General features: G+C 47.8%; 14 protein-coding genes across 14 annotated transcripts; 7 read left to right on the forward strand and 7 right to left on the reverse strand.

Moving 5' to 3' along the window:
• Positions 1-59: 59 nt before the first annotated feature.
• Positions 60-613, forward strand: SERLADRAFT_388463 (uncharacterized protein; the record flags this gene model as incomplete). The annotated part of the gene is given in 5 exon segments (XM_007317931.1): positions 60-89; positions 109-183; positions 216-219; positions 238-538; positions 591-613. Coding segments are annotated over 4 exon segments (328 nt in total), but the record flags the coding sequence as incomplete, so codon positions are not given.
• Positions 614-1,478: 865 nt separating this feature from the next.
• On the reverse strand, positions 1,479-2,304 carry SERLADRAFT_466614 (uncharacterized protein; the record flags this gene model as incomplete). The annotated part of the gene is made up of 4 exons (XM_007317932.1): positions 1,479-1,621; positions 1,674-1,853; positions 1,929-2,046; positions 2,104-2,304. The coding sequence occupies 3 exons, from the start codon at positions 2,010-2,012 to the stop codon at positions 1,586-1,588; spliced, it is 300 nt and encodes a 99-aa protein (XP_007317994.1).
• A 1,127-nt stretch (positions 2,305-3,431) lies between these two features.
• SERLADRAFT_388466 (uncharacterized protein) lies at positions 3,432-4,546 on the reverse strand (the record flags this gene model as incomplete). The annotated part of the gene is made up of 1 exon (XM_007317933.1): positions 3,432-4,546. The coding sequence occupies one exon, from the start codon at positions 4,460-4,462 to the stop codon at positions 3,953-3,955; it is 510 nt and encodes a 169-aa protein (XP_007317995.1).
• Positions 4,547-4,706: 160 nt separating this feature from the next.
• SERLADRAFT_408101 (uncharacterized protein) lies at positions 4,707-5,685 on the reverse strand (the record flags this gene model as incomplete). The annotated part of the gene is made up of 4 exons (XM_007317934.1): positions 4,707-5,107; positions 5,164-5,267; positions 5,325-5,380; positions 5,437-5,685. The coding sequence occupies 4 exons, from the start codon at positions 5,683-5,685 to the stop codon at positions 4,707-4,709; spliced, it is 810 nt and encodes a 269-aa protein (XP_007317996.1).
• Positions 5,686-6,320: 635 nt separating this feature from the next.
• SERLADRAFT_448783 (uncharacterized protein) lies at positions 6,321-6,993 on the reverse strand (the record flags this gene model as incomplete). Its single annotated transcript, XM_007317935.1, has 2 exons — positions 6,321-6,852; positions 6,911-6,993. The coding sequence occupies 2 exons, from the start codon at positions 6,980-6,982 to the stop codon at positions 6,751-6,753; spliced, it is 174 nt and encodes a 57-aa protein (XP_007317997.1).
• A 503-nt stretch (positions 6,994-7,496) lies between these two features.
• SERLADRAFT_388471 (uncharacterized protein) lies at positions 7,497-7,825 on the reverse strand (the record flags this gene model as incomplete). Its single annotated transcript, XM_007317936.1, has 2 exons — positions 7,497-7,606; positions 7,669-7,825. The coding sequence occupies 2 exons, from the start codon at positions 7,823-7,825 to the stop codon at positions 7,497-7,499; spliced, it is 267 nt and encodes an 88-aa protein (XP_007317998.1).
• Positions 7,826-8,520: 695 nt separating this feature from the next.
• On the reverse strand, positions 8,521-10,111 carry SERLADRAFT_466622 (uncharacterized protein; the record flags this gene model as incomplete). The annotated part of the gene is made up of 7 exons (XM_007317937.1): positions 8,521-9,066; positions 9,127-9,239; positions 9,297-9,367; positions 9,427-9,451; positions 9,513-9,544; positions 9,600-9,753; positions 9,807-10,111. 7 exons carry the CDS (start codon positions 9,839-9,841, stop codon positions 8,702-8,704), a joined length of 795 nt encoding a protein of 264 aa, XP_007317999.1.
• A 256-nt stretch (positions 10,112-10,367) lies between these two features.
• On the forward strand, positions 10,368-11,190 carry SERLADRAFT_466625 (uncharacterized protein; the record flags this gene model as incomplete). The annotated part of the gene is made up of 1 exon (XM_007317938.1): positions 10,368-11,190. One exon carries the CDS (start codon positions 10,415-10,417, stop codon positions 10,601-10,603), a length of 189 nt encoding a protein of 62 aa, XP_007318000.1.
• Positions 11,191-12,677: 1,487 nt separating this feature from the next.
• On the forward strand, positions 12,678-15,707 carry SERLADRAFT_437591 (uncharacterized protein; the record flags this gene model as incomplete). Its single annotated transcript, XM_007317939.1, has 13 exons — positions 12,678-12,767; positions 12,830-12,918; positions 12,972-13,068; positions 13,138-13,407; positions 13,464-13,589; positions 13,650-13,950; positions 14,006-14,232; positions 14,286-14,393; positions 14,443-14,571; positions 14,634-14,740; positions 14,798-15,053; positions 15,115-15,286; positions 15,355-15,707. 13 exons carry the CDS (start codon positions 12,678-12,680, stop codon positions 15,705-15,707), a joined length of 2,325 nt encoding a protein of 774 aa, XP_007318001.1.
• Positions 15,708-15,794: 87 nt separating this feature from the next.
• SERLADRAFT_348269 (uncharacterized protein) lies at positions 15,795-16,688 on the reverse strand (the record flags this gene model as incomplete). Its single annotated transcript, XM_007317940.1, has 3 exons — positions 15,795-16,210; positions 16,417-16,513; positions 16,578-16,688. The coding sequence occupies 3 exons, from the start codon at positions 16,686-16,688 to the stop codon at positions 15,795-15,797; spliced, it is 624 nt and encodes a 207-aa protein (XP_007318002.1).
• Positions 16,689-16,878: 190 nt separating this feature from the next.
• SERLADRAFT_388482 (uncharacterized protein) lies at positions 16,879-17,938 on the forward strand (the record flags this gene model as incomplete). Its single annotated transcript, XM_007317941.1, has 5 exons — positions 16,879-16,919; positions 16,974-17,058; positions 17,113-17,171; positions 17,228-17,482; positions 17,555-17,938. 5 exons carry the CDS (start codon positions 16,893-16,895, stop codon positions 17,741-17,743), a joined length of 615 nt encoding a protein of 204 aa, XP_007318003.1.
• A 380-nt stretch (positions 17,939-18,318) lies between these two features.
• On the forward strand, positions 18,319-18,851 carry SERLADRAFT_388486 (uncharacterized protein; the record flags this gene model as incomplete). Its single annotated transcript, XM_007317942.1, has 3 exons — positions 18,319-18,520; positions 18,585-18,644; positions 18,704-18,851. The coding sequence occupies 2 exons, from the start codon at positions 18,352-18,354 to the stop codon at positions 18,632-18,634; spliced, it is 219 nt and encodes a 72-aa protein (XP_007318004.1).
• Positions 18,852-20,728: 1,877 nt separating this feature from the next.
• SERLADRAFT_466636 (uncharacterized protein) lies at positions 20,729-21,687 on the forward strand (the record flags this gene model as incomplete). The annotated part of the gene is made up of 3 exons (XM_007317943.1): positions 20,729-20,779; positions 20,843-20,923; positions 20,991-21,687. 3 exons carry the CDS (start codon positions 20,757-20,759, stop codon positions 21,253-21,255), a joined length of 369 nt encoding a protein of 122 aa, XP_007318005.1.
• A 20-nt stretch (positions 21,688-21,707) lies between these two features.
• On the forward strand, positions 21,708-23,311 carry SERLADRAFT_466641 (uncharacterized protein; the record flags this gene model as incomplete). The annotated part of the gene is made up of 1 exon (XM_007317944.1): positions 21,708-23,311. The coding sequence occupies one exon, from the start codon at positions 22,039-22,041 to the stop codon at positions 22,984-22,986; it is 948 nt and encodes a 315-aa protein (XP_007318006.1).
• Between the last annotated feature and the right edge of the window lie 23 nt (positions 23,312-23,334).

The raw sequence follows: 23,334 nt of genomic DNA on the forward strand, positions 1-23,334 counted from the left end.
AACAACTCAAACCCTCGCGCATCTTCGCAAAATCAGAGTTGCAGGCCTCCCTCCGTGGCGGGCAGCACGTCGACGAGTCTCCCTCCATACAGCCCTCCGAGGGTCAACATTGCATCAGGCGACAGTCCAAATCCTCGCTTGTCTTCGGGAGGACAGCGGTTCTCTACCATGAACCAGAATGGTGGGACTATAGCTCGCACTTGCATTTGCATTACTGACAACCATCGTGTAGGGTGGAAATTACCTTTGAACGATCCACATGCAAACCCGCCTTCCGCAAACCCTGCCTACCAGCAACCTGTGGGACCTCCACACGCGTCCCCAACAGGAAGTCAAGCATCACCACACACTAGCACATTCACCGAGGCATCAGCATCGAACGTTATAATGTCCAATAAACCACCTACCTTGAGTTCTTATACAAAGGATGGAATCACCTACAACGTCAGGAGATATACGCAGGCTGTTGTCTCAATTGGGGGATGTCCAATGGAGATGCCAACCGTCGTTGTTGGAGGCCATCATAATACCGGTGCAGGTAAACTAATACCAGTTATGTTTCGTTTTCAAAGCTCACGTCCATATACAGTTAAACAATTCAATTCTAATGCTCAATAGCCAATGTTGCCGTAGCAGAATATTTCTGTTCATGTGACCATCAACTTGTATGATGGAATGATGCGCCAATGCTTTGCTCTACACATTCACAATCCATGATCAGTCCTTCTATCTCTTGTCATTACATCACAATTGCATGCGTCATGTGTTTTACCTATCTTGTATCCTAAATCATTATGTATGTTTTCCAACATATCAATACTATAACATTTACGATGCATCCAAGTCAAAACCACAGAATGCCGGACTGAGACCATGGCTATATCCGAGGTTTGACCTTACCAACGATCAATATCGACACATAAGCTTCACTCGGGCCCGGGTAATCTAATATGAGCATAAATATCAACAGCCTCATCTCGAGCCGACACCGGACGCCCAGTCTGAAATATACTGTGAACTCAGCACAACGAAGAGAGAGAAGAAAGTTCACGTCCCACGACTGGCTCTATGCTAAATATTTAAGACGACATGCCGGACTTCTAACAGAATCAAGCTACTACTTCCATTCCCGTTGATCATCGCTTCTGCCCCCTGACGTGATTCAACCGGGCCAATTCTGAAAAAAAAAAAAAAATCGCCGCCGTGATGATTCGTTCGCGGATTGACATGGACTTATCTCCAAGGCCCAAAGTATGTTTATTTTATCAGCCGGAGCATGTAAAGTGTCAGACTTGTTAATAGTTGTTCCAGACGTCCATTATGGACCAGTCCTTGCGCCGCTCGTCGATCCGGGGAACTTGGCCTGTTGTGGACAGCACCAGAAAGGTCCTGCTATTTTGAAAGCACCGATACTATCCTATCGATATGACAGCCTAGGTCCTTGGCTTGTTCTTGCAGTTAACAATCAGTAAAAGAAAAAGAGTTCAAAAGATTGGGCATTCCACCAGAGATGGTTTATTTGATACTGACTGTCTATAATCATGATAAGCACTGTGAGAAAGGCCCCTTTTCATGTACTCAAGAATCAACTGCTTAATTCACCGGCACGATACGTATGGCTCTGTGGCTCTGTGATCAGGTAAGGTAAGGTGGAATTAGGCTGTGAACTCAACTTGGCTGACTTGGCTAACTTGGCTTCGACTGAATCTGCAATGCGATCGCAGGAGAAAAAGAAAATAACAATAATAATAAGGTGGCGCATTAGCGCAGAGCCGACAGTTTGGTGAAAACGCGACAACAGCACAGAAATGACATTGCGACCAATGCCAGTGGGTGGGTTTGAGTCTGGACCGCTGATTGAAGTAATCACCGAGGTAGATGAATAATTCATCCTATCAAAATTAGTAGTGCGTTTCGGTTGCTCTCACGGTCGCGTCCGATAGCCATCGCTGCGTGGGGCCGCAGGCCCTGGGGTCGACCCATGGAACGAGCGGGGAGTGATGCCGAAGCATGAACAACAGGCATTTTATGATTTTATGTGTATCACTTGGAAGAAGGACGTCAGAAGAGTGCTTACAGCATGGTATCCGAGAAGAATCATACGTAGCTGCAAGTCTCGTTGGTGATGGCACTCGTGCTCTGCTTGATCCGGCATAACACGGTGACCATATATTAGAGAAGTTCTCCAGACTGGGTTCAAAAAAGAAAAAAACAGTCGTTTGACTTAACCATCGTGTGAGGCGACCGCCAATGGATGGGCCTAGGATTAACGGGCAATACCGAAATTTGACAGAAGAAGTGTGTCAAAAATCATAATTGCAAAACACGTATATGGTTCCATAGTGGTGGGCTTGCATTCTGGGGCAAGAATGATTATCAGGCGAATATCGTGACAACGACACATACATGATTTTTTCGGCCCAGAAGCACGTCCTGTCCAGTGGGTGGTCGGCGCGCAGCCTGCGGACTGCCGCAGCAGTGGAAGGGCTTTGAGGCGGATTAGAACTATCTATCTATCAGTTGCCTTATAGATCTCCATTGTTTCGGTGCAGTGCTCGAAACTGAGGGCTTCGTGAAAGTAGCCAATCGGAGGCAGCAGGCAGGCAAACCGGCCAACGCCTTGGATCTAATATCCAAATTTATTAGAGCAGATCAACAGATCCTATTTCAAGCTAGCGAGCCCACACGAAAGCGTCCGAATGAAACACGCAACTTACAACTTCTAAATGGTTTTGTGAAATGAAATGAGATATTAAAATTGACTGTCGTACAATATTGATATCTAGACCGGTTATTTGTTTGAGTTGTGCTAGAATGTGGCTTCGAGGGGGTGATTCCATAATAAAGTTGTTGCTCGATCATCGCGGCCGACCGAGATCCATTGTACTAGTCATGGAAGTGGCAAGGCAGCAGGGACACATGGCATCGGAAAAGATGTTTGCGGATAGAAAAATGTCCGCTGATACGGTGAACTGTAATTCTGAGGGCTGGCTATCGGGTGTATAAATGTAGCAAAGTCAAGAAAAAAAAAAGTGACATAGTCACTTACAAGCGATCTATAGTCTCGAGCTTACAGATCTGCGTTTTTGGCCTTCGATAATGCTGACACGGTATCCCCAGAAGAGTGGTGCTCGGCGCTCGGTGAAACTAGAGATATACTCTACTCCACCTTTAGACTCGTTGTCATGTCGTACGATGTGATCCAGCACGCTAATAACAATCCTGTAGGTAAAGATTGCTACAAACTTTGGCCTGAAGGTTTGCAGGCGTCGGAGATATGCCACTTGGATGGGAGTATACCAACATGGGAAATAACGGGTCAAATTGTGAATACAGGGTTGATAAATGACCGACAGCTCGCATTATCTGATAAGCGACCCAAAGTGTTACTGGAATGTATATAATAACATTGCTATTGTATTGTGGACTCTGCCCTGACTAGGCCCTGATCGATCGAAACTACAGTTACATGGTATGGACCAGTCTGTACCTAAGTTAGTGCGCAGTACCTTTTACCAGCCAGCAGGGGGGAGAAAAAGTAAAAAGGGCCACATAATTCTACGTGGTAATTCGAACGGATAAGTCGGTAAAATTATAACTAGTCATTTATCCTTACTTGGATTGTCCACCGTTTTCCATATTATAAATATACTCGTCCGCGAAATACATGCTCATAAGCAACATTAGTGGAAAATAGCACCACGTATAGTTCGTAAAAGAGTTCCTTTGACTCTTATCTCGTCCAAGTGGAGCCAAGGTATAACACCAATGTCAAAGAAACTGAAAGGAATCCCCCTACATATACGCGAACTCCGCGGGGTTTATCAAGCCCAAAACAGAGCGCGAGCACTTTTCGTGCTCGTAGCCCAAGCTCAGGGCTACCACGTGGGTTTTGCCGTTTTATGATGCGACGTAAGAACTTCGTGACAAGTCAAAGCAAACCAGTAAATAGTCAAGCAGGCCGAGGGCCGAGGAGACGTAATGCTTTGTCGTCAACAGGGTCTCGTCGATAGGGGTGGTTCCTTTGGAGAGAGTGGAGTGGCGCGAGGTCTACTCGACATGGTCCTGGACCCGCAGCTTCGCTTGTCGAACGAGGGGGTGATGATGTCACTTCGTACAGTTGTGAGGGCGGCTCTGAAGGAAACAGCTTAGCAGGCGGTGGCAAAGATAGGGCCTGTGCTCCTGGAGGTGAAGATGTAGACATTCCATTGGGCGAAGAATGAGAATATGGCGCAGAGCTGGGATGGTTATGTTCGAGATACGTTGAAGCGTTATAAGGTGACCTTGAAACGGACGGTGCAGGGGGCGGTAAAGATGATGGGTAAAGAGGCCTGTTAGTATATTGCGATTCGACACGAGACGGGTATGCAGAGGAATGCTGGGTTATCGTATTAGTCACTTCGGAAGGAGGAGATGAATATTCAATGGGAGACATATGGCTAGAGGGCCCGACGCTACCCATGGATATATCGGGAGAACTATATGAACTAGACAATGATATATGGGTTCCATGAGGCCGCAAATTGGCAAAAAGGCGAGCTTCGGTTTGAGTCTCGCCCTTCGTTCCAGCTACAGAGACGGAACGGAAGACCGGGTCATCCATTCGGGGCGCCATACGATCCATGGAAGCTCGTCGACCTTCTAACCCTTGATAACTGTATTCTGGGTGGGGAAAAGAGGGCACAGATAGACGACGCGATTTCGTATCAGGTTCGTACTGCGCACGAAGTGGCGGAAGCGAATATGGGGTACTGGAAGAAGGAAGTAGGGGTGGTGGTACAGAGTACATGGGGTATTTGAGGGGTAGATTGGTTATAATAATTTTCCTGTTGGGTATGGCCTAGACCTGGTCGCTGTGATTCACGATGCATATTTGAAGTGTCGATTGAAGTGGGGTATGCAGATGGGAATGGGGCATAAGTGCGTGTTACAGTGGAAGTACTTGGTTTGAGAACATCATTATTTCGTGCGCGTGAGTCGTCGCCCTTGCGGCTCTTACTGACACGGGTACTCTGGAATGTGCCTTCTGGGACGATAAGGTCTGCGACGCCAGGGATATCATCTATTGTGCCCAGTTGGTCTACTGTTGCTTGAGTGAAGTACGCGGCTAATAGGGTAAACGGCTGAGCAAGCGGTGGCGATGACAATAGCGCAGACACATACTGAGGTGCCATTTTCGACGACCCTTTTCTGTCTCGACCCACACAGAGTATGTCTGCTTGACGAGAGGGTCCCAGTCTCGTGGTGGCTGCTTATCGGGAGAACTGCTGGAGAAGGAAGGCGTAAGAACACTGGGAGAGTTCGAAATCTATTCCCAAACTAACCCGGACTGGCTGGCGTCTGCAGGTGGCGTGTATTTTTCGTAATAGAATAAGAATTCCTGGAGAGAAAGAGGGATGAGTACGATAGAGCGGGAGAGAGCTGAGCAGTACGAACGTCTCTGACACGCGACGGGCTCCAACGGCGGCCCTCGGTGAAGCGCTCTATTCCGAGACCTGTTATTTCTGTGTGAGGCCCTCTCTCCTCCCAAGCGTAGACACAGCCAGAACAGAGGGCGAGACGTTCGTCGGCATCCAGACGCCTTGTGACCATTGGGAGGAGGTTGTGCTGGACGGCATAGAATATCTTGTGGGCGTCGCGGGTGGAGCGGATGCGAATGTTGGTGCAGGTTGGACGTTGTTGCATGGTGGGGGCGGGGAGAACAGAGGAGTGGGGGAAGAGGAGAAGGGAGCATGGTATATATGAGCTCCAAGATCTTACAGGGTGTTGAAGGAAGGATATATAATAATTAATTAAACTATTTTCTGCCTGGGACCTCGCCGTTGACCGAAAGACCGGCCGTAAAAGGAACAAATCCTGGGCAAAAAGCGAGATTGGGCGCGATGATCAGAAAAGGCTGGTTGCTAATCTCGATTGCACACTGAAACTCTATCACTTTACAACTCAAATCCTGCTGACCACCCACATGGCCAATCTCAGAGCACCAGTCGGCCTCTGCCCCGCATCGCTGGCTGCCTAGCACCCCCACCTCCTGCGCCTCACTCCACAGGGTAATGATGGTCTTATATTCGTTTGCGTAGCACTTGTCGAATTCCTTCCATGTATATATTGCACCCTGTCTATACGCGGCACCTCGTAAAAGTCCCGCGGTCAACCGGACTTGGGAGGAACAAAGTTGAAACAGAGTTCAGATCGCAAAAAGGGACATATCCTTCGGTAAACACCTCATATCCTCCTTTGGCTCACTAGCCTATCTCACAGGGCTCTGGGCAGCACTCAAAGCGGCGAACACTACCTGGTGGCCAAGGGCACACCGACGCTCCTGCCACCCAGCCTTAACGTTCGCGGGAGAACTAATTATGATTTTCCTGCAGCGAAACATACCCCGAAGCGTGTCAGAGAATTCGAAGCTTGCGATTTCAACACGGCCACTCTCACCGTTGTCCTGCTCCTATGATCGATCATATCCATGGAGCTTGCAACATTTTAACATCCTTTCACTTTCGCTGACCCTCGCTCCCGGTCATCCGAACTCATGTAATACTCAAGTGTCAATTTGTTGCTTGCTCTTCTCCATTTCATCCATTTATACACGTTCCAACCGCCTGGCTCCGTGCCACCTAGTAGGTCATCGCCATCATTCATAACTACGTATTTAGAGATCGCCACAACACAATTTGGACGTCGGGAGGTTGGTCACCTCGCTCGCAATCGCTGCTAGCGCAGTACTATTCTCAATCTATGACGCGATTATCTCCCAGCGTAAATACCATTAGTAACTACACCACCTGCTTCACCATCAAGAATAAGTGTTGCGCTGACTGGCGGCCGCGTAGTCTCTACCTTGGTAGCCTGGTAGACGTGTCAACTGCCCTCCTTCGACCACTCACACGTCGGCATACAAACTCACCCCCCACATTTTACTCCTACGCAATCGTTTTGATTCCCTTGACCGTCGGCGGCGACACTGTGCTGCCATCATGTACGTATGTATGAAGTAAACCTCCTCTGCTTTTTTTTGCATACGTCGTCAAGCTACTGGATACCGCGGGCACTCCGGTCTCGGTACCGGCGCCGATCGGTGCCTACTTCTGCGATCAGGATCCAAGTGCACTGTCAGCACTGCTTAGCGCATTATTGCATCCTACTACGACTTGAATGCATATTTGGACAAATGGACTGTACTACAGAACAGTATAGCATATCCCAATTTCATCAATCAGTGGACTAGTATTGATCTTCATAACTCCTAGGTCTTTTGCCAAGCGTTGCCACGTCGATATGGTTTCGGTTGAAACAGTACTGCAATCGTGCCAGTAGCACTCAACAGGAACACCCACGAAATGATGAACGTTAGTACAGACGCACTGGTGATGCACCGGTAGAGGCCGTTGTGCATGAGAGATTTTTTGCGCCCAAGCCTCAGGCGGTCTCACCCCCACTGTGATTTCTCATGACTGGAGGTTCTGTGGCGTCCGTCATCTCTTGGAGACGGCTTAGGCTGTACGTGAATGGCCTCGTATTGCTCCCAGAAATAGTATTGTCGATATAGGTAAAGTCAAGCCTTCTGGCTCAACTTTGTTGATCCCAAACCGATCTTCGCCTTCTTTGGTATGTCAACTATTCAGACTCTTTCTGGAATATGACAAGGACAGCTGACGCCGAGACCTACGCAGATTAGCCAATACAATCTCGATTCCGCCATTCCCTTTCGATATCGATTAGGAGTTTCGAGGCACCACTCCAAAACACCAGACCTTTCCTGTACAAGTGCTCTCAAAATGCCCAGTGAGTGGAGTGTATCTGCATACGTGACACACTTCATTCATGCGAACTGATATACTGATAAGCGATGAATTTACTGCCAATATGGAGCTTGCGTCCTTTTTTTTTTTTTTTGAAATCACGTTGATCCATGGATTCGGTTCTCGGTCATGGTAGTGATTACAGACCCTTTTGCTCTAACCATTTTAACTTTTTGCCTGTGAACTTCCGTACCATGCTAGGTCGCAACCGTACGTTGCATGCTGCACCATGGGCATGATGGGCCCAAGATAGTGTGTGGGGAGCACGATGCCAAGTCAGATAATGCGGCTTCCTGTCCAAATCTTATAGCTATCACCTTTCAATCTGCGAACTGTCAGTGGGGGGGGAGAGAAGTCTCGGCAAAATCCAGCTGTCGACTCGCTTTTTGAAATGTATAGAGAGAGAAACGTTCTCTCTCGAAATGAACTGAATACAGTTTTCATTGTTAAAGTTAAGGCTCGGTCTCGCTGCTGCGCAGGTGATGCGACATGAAATCTTCAATGCTCTTGACTATCCCTGAAACGGATGGATCTGGCTTCTTTCAATTCATGCCTTACGACAGCCGCGCATAGAGCCTCAATTCAAAAGGGTATATCTGCTGCAAGGGACCAATCAAATGCAGACGTTCTGGTCTTATCTGACCATCCCCCCCTGAGGTCGAGAATGGTACTTTGCAAAGGCATCTGGACAGGCCTCGCCCGAGAAATCCGGAACTTCATCGAGAGAACAAGAAATAGAATTATCCGGTATTATCCAAAGATGGTAGCTGAAGTGCACTGAAAACATTGCGAATAGAAGTAGTTGATGTTATAGTATGTAAGGTGGTAAGAAAACGTCAACTCAGGTCCGACCACAGCGCTGTTGTAATAAAATGACATAAGAAAAGACAATTATTTCATGCAAGCCCAGGATAAAACGACATCAAGGCCTCCTCGTCAAGAGGGTGTCGACGAGGCGGTGGAATGTTTTGCAGGTATGCCAAAGGAGCAAGGACAGCATTCGATGTAAGCATCCGACCAAAACGGTCCGCAAACACTGGACTTCCACTGTAAGCATCGTCGTCTGATGAATGTTGGTTCACCGATGGATATGGAGCGTACTGAGGTCCTCGGATAGAGTACGATTCGTTGTCTCTCCGCCTGGGAGGATGGTGCTGGCGTGCGCTTCTGTACATCCCTGTTGGTACCGATAAACGCGCAAGCTCCGGTACATTGTCCACAGAAGGAAGGTATTCAACTGTGTCGTGTGTGAAATAAGCAACTGCGCAAAGTACCTTTGGTGAGTCATTCGGAACATGCGTAAATTCAATGCACAGCTTACTGAGATGCCACTTCCGTCTTCCTCGTGGAGTTTCGACGAAGACGGAGTATGTCTGTTTGACGAGGCTGCTTCGCGTGTGTCCGCGGCTGGGGCCCGGATGCGAACGTTGATGTCTATGAAGTAAGAGAGAAGTCAGCGACGCGGTGATGGTAGTCGCATCGGAAACTAACATAGAGTCCGAGTCGGACGTCAATTCAACGTCGACCGGTTCTGGGTCTTTTTCGTGATAGAACAGGAACTCCTGTTAGCGAATGCTAAGTTTAAACGAATACACGAGTAAGGGTGTCCTTTGCCACTTACGTCGCGAACTCTGCTTGGACCCCACCTGTGTGAAATCTCGACGATTATTATGCGAGAATGTCGTACATGGGGCCTCGAATACTGACCTTTTCCCATCTGTCCAGCGTTCAATTCCAAGCTGGATAGTAGCAAATGATAAGTCGAAAGGTCGACAATGGAAGCGAGACACATACACCAGTGGCTTCGGCGTTGGGGCCTCTTTCCTCCCAGACAAAGATGCAGCCCGAGGAAATGGCGCGTCGCTCTTCGGTGTCGAGGCGCCTCGTGACCATGGGCAGTATGTTGAGTGAGACGGCGTGAAATATGACCTGGGCATCCTGGGGCGTCCTGACGAGGAAACGAGTGAGTGTTTGTGCGAGATGCAGGGACACGATACACACCTTACACGAAGTCTGGTACAGGTTGGATGCTGCATTGGTGACAGCAGGAAGGTGGAGGTAAGGACGAGGGTGGCGGGATGCTGTCAAGGGCGACCTGTAGAAGTAGAGTGGTATGGCAGCAGTGCAGATTGGGACCCGGTAGTTGATTGGGGCGGTTTGTAGGGGGCGGGATGTGGGAGGAGGAGCGAAAGAAAGACAGGGAGGAGCATGATAGAGGAATGGGGCTTATATACATTGGAATTAAAGGTAACGAGAGCTCGATAACCTTAACTCTGAGTGATGTAAACGGCTGATGCTTGTCGGTTGAGGCCTGATGGGAAAAGAAAACAATTATAAACGTTAACGCCCAGGGAGAGGATGAAAATGGGCAATAGAGTTTTAGTGGTCCCATAGCATTTCGTTATGGACGTATGCGGAACACACGGCGAACACAGCACTGACGAGGCGAACAACACATATAACCGCAAAAGGAGCAGCGATGGGTAAAACATCGTTCCTACACTCGAAAGCTCATGTACCTGACGATATGATTGCAGATTCTGTTCTCTCCATCCCAGTGTGAGAGTGCGGTGCTCTAGGAAAGCAATTGTCCATTTCACAGCATTCCCATGCCGTACGGCCGCCTAGCCTTGCCTGTTCTCGCCTGGCGCGTACCACAGTCTATTAGGCGTTACATAGCTCAGAGCTTCGCTTTCACAACTATATACCTTTTACCATCCCATATTTGTCCATATTGCCGCCTCGCTACGGCATTCCTCTTCGTCCTTTTCCCTATATTCCCACTAATATTAGAATAGAAAAGGGCGCTCGACATCTCTAGTATTAATGGCTCTCTCTTGATAGGCTGCTGCCTCCCCGTCCTTGCTTCCTCATCCTGCGGGCGATCGCGGAAGGTGCCATGTTACTCACTGGCCAGTGGCAACTTGGCTAACTGTCCTCTCCCCATCGCGGTCTGCCCCGCTGGACGCATGCCGCAGGTATACTTGGCATTTCTTCAAATACGCTTTTGCATTGTCGCCAGTCTGTCGGCGCCCGCGGATATGGAAAGGCCTTGACACATTTGATACTCCAGGGTTACTTGCCCTCCTCCACGAAACCTGGCAGGCGATCCATATGCTTCATTGATATCGCATCCGCCGGTACAACACGATGATTTCTCAGATGGAAATTGAACCCACACACGCGGCGAACGCTGAGCGTCAAGCACTAGCCCGACGGCTCAGCGGTAGAGAACGCCTTGAATGAGCATCCACATATCCTAATAAGCAAAAGATTGTAATGCTTTGTCTCCATGATTGGTTTAGTGAATAGCTGTACATATTTCAGAATATCAAATTATGCGCACCAACGTCAAACCATAAACTTTATATACTGACTGATCAATCAATCCACCTGAAGCATATCCCACACAGCATCATGCATCAAGAATGGCAGTAACGTTGCCCCCGAGAACTACTGTTCGGTTCACCATAATGGCATGGAATGAAGTGGATCGGACCCTAAAGCAAGTTCTGGGGCTTTCCCATACTGAGTACCAAGAAGGGTAGAGGCTCAGAGGCTCAGAAGTACAAGGCGAAATCTTCTCGAAGAACGATGCCGTTGGGAGTGATTGATATTGTCCGCGTGAACACGTTACCGAAAGCCTGTGCAATGTCTGTGCCACGGCATTCGGAAGTAGGCGCATCCGTATGATCCCCAACTCCTTTCCATCGCAGCAGTGATTCAGTGGAGCTGCGAAAATTCCCAACTTATCTGAGCGTGTAGTGTGTTAAAAACATGTGAGATATGCGAATACGTTTTATGGGTGGTAGGACACGGGTCAAATTGTGTTGGTGGCGTATTGATCCCTCCAACCAGGTAATTGCCGATCAATAGACTTGCTTCCCAAGAAGTACAATCATCCCCGTTCATTGACAGACATTACTGCTGGGGAGCCTCCCCGACGCGGAGGTCATGATCCACATGGTACGAGGTCGCCAATGGATGGACCTGTCACCCGGCGGTACGTGTTAAGCATGCCCGATGCTGCACGGCAGAGAAACATCGTCAGCGTGTAATACATTTGAATTTTGAATGACGGACCGTCCTTGCTGTCTCTTTGACGAGAATCGACATTAGAGCGGGCCATGCTGTATCTGCACCCGTGCAAGATCGTGTTTACGCCGGTCAAATAAAGCGCTAGACGATGAGAACAAAATGTATGCGTTGTTGAGCATCTTTGAGCATCGCAAGGTAAATCGTGTAGGCAGCCGAGATGTCGTGTCACATTCGTATGTTGGTGTAGACGTCGGAGTTAGTAGTAGGTGAAGTCGTGTGAGCAACGGTCAGACGATTGGCTTCAGCGATTTCCACCAAGTACGCAGAGATCCCTAGCGTTGATGAGATATTTGATTCGGAGACTCGCGGATAGATGGACAGCACAGGAGCGGCTGCAGAAACGGAGAGGTCCATAGAATGGGTCCTCATACTGATAATCAAGGGTTCAAGTGTTAAAGCGTTGACGAGCGCTAAAAAGTGCACAGGTTTTAGATGGGACAGGAACACATCATGATATCTTGTAACCGCGAGAATAATCGCAAGGTTATGCAATTGAAAGAGATCCAAGACAAAGGACATTGCAACGTCCAAGCTTAAAATGCTTCATGTGCTAAAAAGTCAGTAAAAATCAATTAACTATTAAGCGCTGACTTGGAAATTAGATACTACAAAAATCATATATTACATAATCGTATTATTCGGCCGCGGCGCGTGTTCTTCGCCGAGTCTTTCTTATTTTGCATGATCATCCGGACTCGAGTCAGTGTGGCTTTGCGTGCTCTTAATTGCTTTCCTAGGAACAGCAGGTCCCTCTGTACGCAAGGAAATACCCAAATGTCCGTCCAGCAGCCGCCTTGGTCTCTTCCATCAAGAAAAACGGATGAACCTGTCTTAAAACTGTACAATTCCCTCACAAAGACCAAGGTTCGTGCGTTGCTGATTGGACTACCGATCTCCAGCGAAACATCTGATGTATTTCGAACCAGACGGAGTTCATCCCAAGGGATGGTCGTCGCGTAAAGTGGTACAACTGCGGTCCTACCGTCTACGATGCATCCCACATGGGCCACGCGAGGTGAGATCCAGATTCATCAGACAGACGAGCATGCAGCATACGACGATCATCAGAAATTATGTTACACAGGATATACTGCGAAGAATAATGACCGATTACTTTGGATATGATGTACACTTTGTGCAAAATGTCACCGACATCGACGACAAGGTATGTCAGCTTGCTGAATGCGAAGTTGTATTGTCAGTCTTGCTCAAGTGTTAACATCTGCGATCTAAGATCATATTAAGAGCACGCCAGAATCATCTTTTTAATAAATTTCGTTCAGAAACCACCTCACTTTCACCCGAACTAATCGCGCAAATCCAAGAGGCTTGGTCAATATATGTCCATGAGAAGATCAGCAAGGGTCTACCGGAGAGTGAGCGGCCAAGCAATGGAGATGAAGCAAAGTCGTGGCCTCGTTTAGCAGATCTTTTCAAGGACAAGGCCTGGAAACAAGAATGCTTGAAGCGAGATGAAAAGTTCGATATGCATTTCTCAGCTGCGGTAAATTCTGTCCTTTCTATCAGCTCACACACGGATTAAATTACAGCCTGCTGTAGAACAAGGCCTATTCTGCAGTGCAAGTCGCTGAAGGACTTCTCCGCTCTAATTGTGTGGGCCAGGACGTCACTCATCAGTTACTTGAGGAGTCTCGTGATATCCTGGCTGTTTCTTTGGATGAAAAGGTCAGTACGATATTTTTACTGCGATAACACTTTTATGGTCGCTGAATCACGTCATTATAGTATAAATCCACAGTCACAGATCCGTCTATTTTCAGGTCTCTTGCCGCCTACTGGGAAGGACAGTTTTTCAGCGACATGGAGCGACTTCGTGTACGCGAACCAGACACTGTCACTCGTGTGACCGAGTACGTGCCCGAAGTGGTGGATTTCGTTCACGGCATAATCAAAAATGGATACGGCTATGAACACGAGGGAAGCGTCTATTTTGATACCAGTGCATTTGATACATCAGAAGGACACGATTACGCAAAGTTGGAACCATGGAGTAAGGGAAACAGGGAATTGCTAGAAGAGGGAGAAGGTATACCTATATGTTTATCCTCTGACTATATAACGACGGCCTTATTGGACTTCAGGTGCTTTGTCTTCACGGACTCAGCGGTCTGCTTCCGACTTTGCTCTTTGGAAGGCATCAAAACCTGGTGAACCTTCTTGGCCTTCCCCATGGGGCGCAGGACGCCCTGGCTGGCACATTGAGTGCTCTGTTATGGCCAGTGCCGTATTTGGAGATAATATGGACATCCACTCTGGTGGTATAGACCTTGCATTTCCCCATCATGACAACGAGATGGCCCAATCTGAGGTCAGTACATAATCATTACGCATGCTGTACACTCAGCGAACAGAACTCTCTAGGCTTACCATAATTGTGGATCTTGGGTTAACTATTTCATTCACACGGGTCATCTACATATCGAAGGACTCAAAATGAGTAAATCTTTGAAAAATTTCATAACAATTGACGTAGGTAATATCGAGTACATTCCTGATTGTGGCTTATACGTATTGGTAGGAAATTCTCCAAAGATACACCGCTCGTCAGCTGCGCCTCGCCTTCTTGTCTCAGCTATGGAATGCTAAAATTGACTTCTCCGAGTCGCTGATGTCGGGCGAAGTGAAGAATGTGGAAATGACCTTAAACGTAAGTGTCTTTGTTGCATGGCTGATTGTGCGATAAATCTTGTATTTTCATCTGGGAATCAGAACTTCTTCACTACAGTCAAGGCTCTGATAAGTCAGTCTCGGGCAGGCGGTGATCGGTCTGATGGCCAACACCATTACGAAGACGTGGAGCAAGGATTCACCAGCAGGTGATTGATGTTCCGCATCCGCCGTGTTTATGTTTTTTTACTGACCGTTCCTTCCAGCTTCCATGACAGCCAATCGGCCTTCCGTGAAGCACTTTGCGATTCCTTCAATACTCCGGCAGCGCTCAATGTTCTCCGTGAACTCGTCTCACGGACCAACGTTTATATAAATTCTCGCGGGAAAAATTTAAACATCGGCATAGTTGAACATGTGGCCAGCTGGGTTGGTCGAATGCTGCGCATGTTTGGTTTGGGCGAGGGCGAGAAGTCGGAGATTGGATGGGGACAGGAGGGAGAACAAGGGATATCCGCAAATGTCAGTCCTTCCGGTTCTTCAGACAAATGCTCCATGCTAACTTCATAAACTTAAATGGCAGAGGGAAGAGATTCTGATGCCTTATCTGCGTTCCTTGTCTTCCTTCCGAGATGGCATTCGACGACTCGCAATAGCCAAAGGCGATACGGCATTGAAAGATATATTATCCCTTTGTGACAGACTTCGAGATGAAGATCTGGTACCATTAGGGGTAGCTTTGGACGACCAAGAAGGTACGTTCATATCTCTTTCAATATTCTCACCGTTATTCTCACCATTATTTCGGCCAATGCCTCGTCAGACGGCAAGGCTCTAGTAAAGCTTGTGCCACCTGGTGAACTAATAAAGGCCCGAGAAGAAAAGCGATTGCAGGCTGAAGCGAAGGCTGTGGCGAAAGCTGCCAAAGTTGAGGCAGATCGGCAAAAGCGCATCGCAAAACTTGAAAAGGGTCGTGTATCTCCTGAAGAGTTCTTTAAACCGCCAAATGTGCCAGAAGGGACGTACAGTAGCTGGAATGAGCTAGGCATGCCCACTGCTGACGGGGATGGTAAGGAACTAAGCAAGAATCAACAGAAGAAGGTACAGAAGGAGTGGGATATGCAGAAAAAGTTGCACGCTGAATTCTTGCGATGGCAAGAAGAGGGAGAACAGTGAATTTGATATTTTCCCAGTTAACTGGATAGTCCGATAATTCTGGTTATCAGATCGACATATATAGCGAATATTCTACAAGATTCAGTGTCACCAATCGCAAGCGCTGACCACTAATGCTGCAATCTTTTCCAAGCCTTCCTTATCTTCTTCGCAAAAGCCCGATACTGCAAGGCAGTCCAGGTCCAATACGCCTAGCATTATTTCTTTGTCCCCCTTCTTGAATATTAGCGGACAAACAATCTCGCTTTTTGTTTCTCCATCGCAAGCGATATGTCCCGGATAAAGGTCGACTTCGGGTACGAGAATAGTTCTACGCTGCAGGTATGCATCCGCACAGACACCGCGGGCTTTCCCGGGAGAGATGTTGATGAACTGGCATGCTGGTTTCCCGCAAAACGGACCTAACAGCAGTCTGCTGGCATCAGCAGCTGCCGAGTTGTTATCACTTCCATCTTGTCCCAAAAAACGTGGGACAGGGAAGAGCGAAGAATTGAGGTAAAATCCTGTGAGAGCACATTGATTACAATCAGCAATTGTCGTATCATAACGAGATGGAAGGCGAGATTGATGAGTGGCGGTTCTGCAACTCGGAGATTACCATTGGTCCTGATTATTCATGACATGGCTTCTCCTCTCATAAGAAATGGGGCCCAGAAAGACACGGAAGCGTGGTTGATGGGCAGAAGGTGGAGATGTGACGGAAACTCACCACACCAGTTGACAGCCTGGCTCCCACTTCCGAAATGGGCTGTGAATGCAAGGAGGGAACTATAGACCATAGACGAAGCGTTGGCTAGATTAGTGACCTTGAAGTGGTCAAATGAAGTATAAGCCTCATCCAAAACAAGTATATTGAGGGGGGCATCTTACCCAGTGTCTCTGCCCGCTTAAAAGAGAGGCCAATTGGCCGTGTACATGGGCCCAAAACTCGGTTTTGGATGTGATTGACGAGGGGACGAGGGATGAATCTGCATGGGGCATTGCAACGCCGACTAAGCCCTACCTGGCTGACAATAAATCACTAATAAATCACTGGCCTAATCGCTTTCGCGGTATATGAAAGAACTATGACGGCAAATTGTGAATAGCGTATCCACTGATAAGATAAGATAACGGGATTTGCCGTATCTGTAACCATCACTCAACCACAGTTTGGATTAAACCTTTCCTCTACCTGTCTCTACAATGGCACCCTTCCTCGAATCTGTCAAGGTAAGTTCTGCTAAACTGAAAACATGCATCAGATACTGAAAAAATACACGCCAGTCATTTGCCGATGTTCCCATTACCGACGCTGGCGTCGACACCTTAGCTTTCTTGGAAGCAGCAACAGGCTTGGTGGGCCTGTTTGGTAGCATACAGTCCGCTTCCATTGTGTCTATCCCTAATATCTTTCGTGTTTCAGATCTTCTTGGATCAACAGCCTTCGCGGTGGTACAATCTGATATCAAAGGCAACATCACTGTGAGTCATCCTCGGTACTGGCTCGCGTGCGAATTCTTAACGTTCTGGTTCATAAGAAAGTCCGTGCTCGCTATGATGCAGCGCCAGCCCAATCCGTTACGCTGGAAGAGCTAGTCAAGAATGAGCAAGGCGAGAAGAAACGGACAGCTACCGAGGGTCTCATGTGGCTCATCCGCGGTCTCTCGTTCACATGCAAAGCGCTGCAAAACGCACAAGCGAATCAGAATCACGAGCTGGTAGCCGCCTTTACGAAGGGTTACGAAGATTCCTTGAAGAAGTTCCACAACTTTGTGGTGAAGAGTATATTTTCGGTGCGCACAGCTGTGTTTTAGCCGCCCGTTAGCCAGAGACTGACTAGAGTTATCGTGTTCATCGATGATCAGGTTGCCATGAAAGCGTGTCCATACCGTAAGGACTTCTATGCTAAACTTGCAGCCGACCCTCAGGGCGGACCGTCTGTGCCGGAAGCCAAGCTTCACGAAGAGCTCAACGAATGGCTCGCCGGACTGGATACGATCGTAAAGAGAATTGAAGCATTCTTCGAGAAGGGGGGCTATGGGAAAGGTTTTTAATCCGTATGGAAGACTTCTCACAATCATGATGGCGAGTTTCTTCAGACGACACAATTGTACAATCCTCCACACAACATGCATCATACCACGCGTCCAACGGGACGTTATCTTGTACCTGTAAAATGCCTGTAGTGGAACAAATTATAATATCAAAGCTCAGGGCATCGCTGTCTCAATGGTCCGCGCGCTCTCCAATGGATGATTATGGTGAACTTGAACAGTTCTATGACATAATGCGTCTGTGTAGTATCAATCAGAGATATATCTAACCTGCAATTCTGCTAAACGTTTCACCGAGGGAATCAAAGGGGTTCGGAGAAGTACTCATTGATCGGTTAGGTGCATGCGGCAGGTCATGCCACCGAAACCACTGCAAGGAAGTCCCGGGTCGGCAATATCTTTGATATCGATGAGAATGAAGAAGTTCAGAAGGCGAGTCAAACAGGCCAGAGTTGCGCATTCGTCGCAGTTTACAGAATTATGAATAGGACCATCCCAAAATAGTTCTCGGGTTATCGATAACTGAATGACCAGGCGAGGTCATGGAAACACATTTGGAACCTCAAAAAACATCTCTCATATCATCATCGTACAACTTTGTCGGCATAATGAGAACAACAGTGATCCTGTCCAGCAATTCAGTATCAGAATCAGAACTTGCCCCTGTTATAAACACCCACAAAGCTCTCCGATCAGCGGGGTCAATGTGTGTGGCAAAATTTAGTAGGATGGACGCTTCTTTACTTGCAGTCGCAGCTGCCGTTTTTGCAGGAGCAACTGGTCGTTTATGGCATGATTAAACATAGGAGGCGGAGGTAAGAGTATCATATAGCGTGCTTACGTTGCGTTACATCCACATTGGTCTTTGGAATCACCGGCCATGTCGTGTAAGTGTTGGGTTCTGAACGTGAACGACGGTCGTCTCTAAGTGACACATTACAGCGCAAGTCAGACACTTACAAAGAACAGATGAAGTCCTGGATTGATTCAAGGGAAATCTGAAGCCTCCACTCGCAAGAATTTCAACCTTATATAGGACCTGTCTGTGGAACCCCGAGACTTCGTAAAGCTGTCTGCGAAAATGATCACGAGATTGCGGAAATTGCTCAGCAGACTTGTCGAGCACAAGGTCACTTTAATGTTGAACGGCTCACCCGTGCGACAATAAATCACCGCTCATTGGTGACTCGAGTGCATATCAAATTTCGAAGTCAAAGAAGTCGTCTGTCTCTCCAGTAACACACGCTCTGCAGCTTCTATGTTCGCTGTGCCATGCTGTCAGAATTTTTTCGAGAAACAAGGTCAGGGATTTGCAAAACTGACCTGAGGAGCTATGCACATGTGGCCCATGCGAGACTGGAACCATGATTGGATGATGCAGCGAGGACATGGTCTGAGAAGACCTAATTGGTCCAATTCGTATCGCCGAGCCCAAGGGTGGGCTTCTATCTTAAACAAAACTGTCAACGACTTGTCGCGTTCATAATCGATGATCACTAGCCGCATACCTACCACGCTGTTTAAGCCATGTGGATTCGTACGTACCAATGACCATTTGGCTGACGGAGATTAAGTAGCATAATCAGGAAAATGCAACGTAAATGGATCATGCTTGCGGAAATGAGGCGAAGATTCTGTAAATGATCTTGCATAATAGCAAAAAAGGCCTTAGGGGATTGGCACTTCAACCTGAGTATCAGGGTTGATGGAGGGACTGTGATTTATGAATTGAAAATAGCCTAACGTGAAAAAGCGGGTGAGCCTTTAAAGTTCAGTGCTCGCGATTGGGTACTAGCATGATGGTTTTCAACAACGAATCGGGAGGATATGCGGCTGAACTCTCTTCTCGGTGTGGCAAGCGGGTGAAGCATTGACATTTCATTTGAAGTGACGCAAGGCTTTGCGCTTAGAGCGACAGATAGAAATCGCTATGCTACATTAGCATCCTGCCTTGCTGTCATCATTCGTATAGAAATATTATTCTTGGCGATACATTCTATTGCAAACGCTGCCTTGCCGACTGAACCGTTACGAAGCCTTTCCAGTTAGTAAACTCATGACTGAGCAAATTCATCTTGGAATTACAATCATAGAGTGCGACCGATTCTAGATCTAAAAGAATCATTATATAGCTAGTTGAAATTCAGAAGGCATAACTTTAACTCACTTGTACTAGTATGCAGTATACTGCGTACTCAAGTATGTCACCTGCACCCTAAATATTAATGGTTAAGACCTAAGGGTTTTCCTTGGCGGGAGGTGATGATGGCACTTTACATGGTAAATTATAATTGTCCAGCGAAAAGAGCCACGCTAAGCGACAGGATCCAAAGGAACAATTCGAAATGGATGTTCAAACGTTCTGAAAGCCAAGCCGCCCAGGCGAGCGGGTAGAAATGTTGATGAGTCAGCACTGTGGCTGGTCAACATGCCAACATACCAACATTTCGGTAATCGAATGCAAATATTGTTTGCCCGCATTCATTCTTTTGTTCAAATATCTGCCTCACTTACAATCCGTCAACCTTTATCCAAGATGACGCATTTTAGCTGATTTTTTTTTGTCAATTCTGCTTAGATGTTCGCAACTGATATAAGTAATCGTGGAACTTGGCATTGCGCCCGTCTGCAACACTCTGGCATCAAGTTGGAAGAATAATGCTGTATCATCCATAGCCGTGCACTACGTCTCATTTTTATCAGCGACGAATAATAGGGGGGAGCATTTGACGGCCCCCGAAGTTCAGTGTGCCAGATTCTAGGGATAATACTAAGAGCATAATTGCAAATTCACAAGTGCGTTCACAGTCCTGAGTGTAAGTCCTCCATCCGCTAATGATAAGGAACATCGTGACTACGAGGACCGTCATCTCACGTTCTTCTTTCAACTATCACGCCATATTTGTGCCACTTCCGTAAAGTTCATGCGCTAATTTGCACGAATAACAATGCTCGCGATTGGAGCAAGATGGCGCGACGTTAGACGTACATCATTTGTACCGTCACATATAAAATGGCCTTGCGTCAGTGTACTTTGTACGGTTTGGCTTTTCCTTTTGATCTTTTGCTGGCCTTGACTTACCCTTGCCGATCCTTTAGTTCATTACTAACGGTATGGCTTCTAGAGATTGTGTGCCACGTATGCCATGCTACAACGTGGTTCCCTCGTCGCACGTGCCAGTGAGTGTTCACTTATATCCCCCACTTGTGATAGTACTAAAACATGCCTTTCTCGGGTACTAATAAGGCTTGTACAGGTTAATGGCGCTCTTCGAAGTTTTATCTGTTGTCCTGGGCGATCGCTGGCACGTTGGTGCCAGCAGTTGGGCAGCAGTAATCGTCCGACTTTGCCCGTACCTCTCGTGCGATATCTTCTACCCCTGTCACGGGTCTTGACGCTCTCACGTCAGACTTGTGAAGGATGCAGTAGAGTCAGGGTCGTGCACCGGATGCGCTGCTCCTGGAAATTCTCCTATCTGTCCGGAGAAGCCCCCCTAACTTTACAGAGCTAACAGTTTACTAGCACCCACCATGTCGAACAATGCGCTGCGCAGGCGTTCTATTCCTACGGATGATTTATGTCTGCTGTCTTGGTCGCTTCATGCAGGACAACGACATCAAGCATAGTCGTTTAAAGCGATGCAACTCGAGCACTGGCGGTCGCTTCGGTCCAAACTGGCGCCCAGATAAACCAGTCCGACCTATTGCAGGCGAGGAGACTGTTGTCAGACCGCTCAGCGTCAGCCACAAGGGGCCATTTTAGGTAGCATCCGATATGAGTGGATATCATGCGCGAACGCTTTTGAGCTAATTGAGTGAAGGCCGTTCACGATTGGATAGTGCTCGGCTAAGGTACATGTTGGAGATTATCTCGATTGCGCCATCTGGTGGTCATCTTGGCTGAAGATAGCACCGTACACCAATCGATTTGGGTCACCCACTTGCACAAAAAGCGTAGAATAAGAATACGAGTCAAAGTGATATATTTCCCCCCTCCAAAGAATTATACGTCTGTCTTTTAGCACGCTGTAAGGGCTACAAAACACTGGGTTGTGAAACTGTAACTAGAGGCACGCCATACAGGGTCGGTCATGTGAATCATTGTTCTTTGTTCGGGTATCAGGGACCGGCTGATCCGACACCGAGCTTTGTCAGACAGGCCGAAAGATCAGTCAGCAGAAACAAGAAAAATCTAATCTAACACCACATTTGACTTTCATTTCGTTCCTCCAATTCCTCCAGCACACGTCGGGCGTTAAGCCTCTACCCAAGGCCATCCTCAAGACCAAGCAGCAATGCCACAGCCAAATTTACAGGGCCTCAACGTTGTCCACGCTGCCCCGCCAGCTGCCCCTGTCTCTGACGCGCAAGATTTACTATCAGCGCCCCCCTTTTCTGATTTCACAGCCCAGCTTGATCTATGGACTAACCTCGCTTTCGAATCTGATGAGCCTCTGGACTATTCAAGTGCTGGAAAAGGAAAGAGAAAATTATCGGCGTCGCAGGAGGAGCAAGAGTTGGAGGAGGAAGATCCAGCGGGTCTTGCATCACACGACGGCCATGAAAACGTCGTACACCCGCAAGGCGCCCCTGCGTCCCAATTTGACCTAAATGCTCTGCTCTCTGGGTTTGGTATCGACCCTTACCTTTTGCCTTCGGCGCAACTCAATACCCAATCGCAACCAGCACCGCCACAGTCGCACCCACAGTCAGCTACTGCTCCTACTCTTGCTCAGTTACTCGCTTTACATGCCGCTCAGACTAATGCATACCCACTGATTCAGCAGCAGCTCCCCTCTGGGGATAGTACTGCGGCTGCTCACCCACCACACCCTGTTCCCGCTGCTCCACCTACCAAGCGTGCTCGCACACGCAAAAACTCGGTGTCATTCCTAGATAACTCTGAACCTGCTTCCCCTGAGGCATCAACTACGGGGGCATACACGGATGGTTCTTCAAGCGGCGCAGCACCGATGTCAGCATCGGAGGACAAGCGCCGTAGGAACACCGCCGCATCTGCGCGCTTTAGATTGAAGAAGAAGGAGAGAGAGGCTGCCTTGGAGCAGCGCGCAAAAGAGCTGGAAGGTCGTGTTTCAGAGCTAGAGAGAGAATGCGAGGGACTCAGGAGGGAGAACGGTTGGTTGAAGGGTCTCGTCGTAGGAGTTACAGGAGCTGGCGCACAGCAACAGCAACAACCGGTGAGGCGGCGTGAGGACGGTGATGCTGGAGTTACAGGAAAGTAAAGGAGCTGGCATGGACATGACTACGTATTTTTGGGATCAAGGGTATTTCTCGATTTATCTGACTACCTCTTTCTTGATATCATCAAAATGCCGAATTCATTCGTCATAGCATTGGCTGTATATGTAGCGTAGCTGTCTCTTGTTCCATGTTTATGCGATTTTTCTATATATTCTTCTCTTTTCATGCGTACTGCAGTACACCATTCTCTTTTTTTACTTTCACATCCATCCGGTAGCATTGATCCAAAGTCTTTACAAGTGCTTCCTGTATTTACCATATTTGGTAAGTTGTATACTGTGGGAATATTTGATTTTCTTTGATTTTCATATGAAAAACGAAAGGACCGT

This window comes from Serpula lacrymans (assembly GCF_000218685.1).
Source record: "Serpula lacrymans var. lacrymans S7.9 unplaced genomic scaffold SERLAscaffold_6, whole genome shotgun sequence".
NCBI lineage: Eukaryota > Fungi > Basidiomycota > Agaricomycetes > Boletales > Serpulaceae > Serpula > Serpula lacrymans.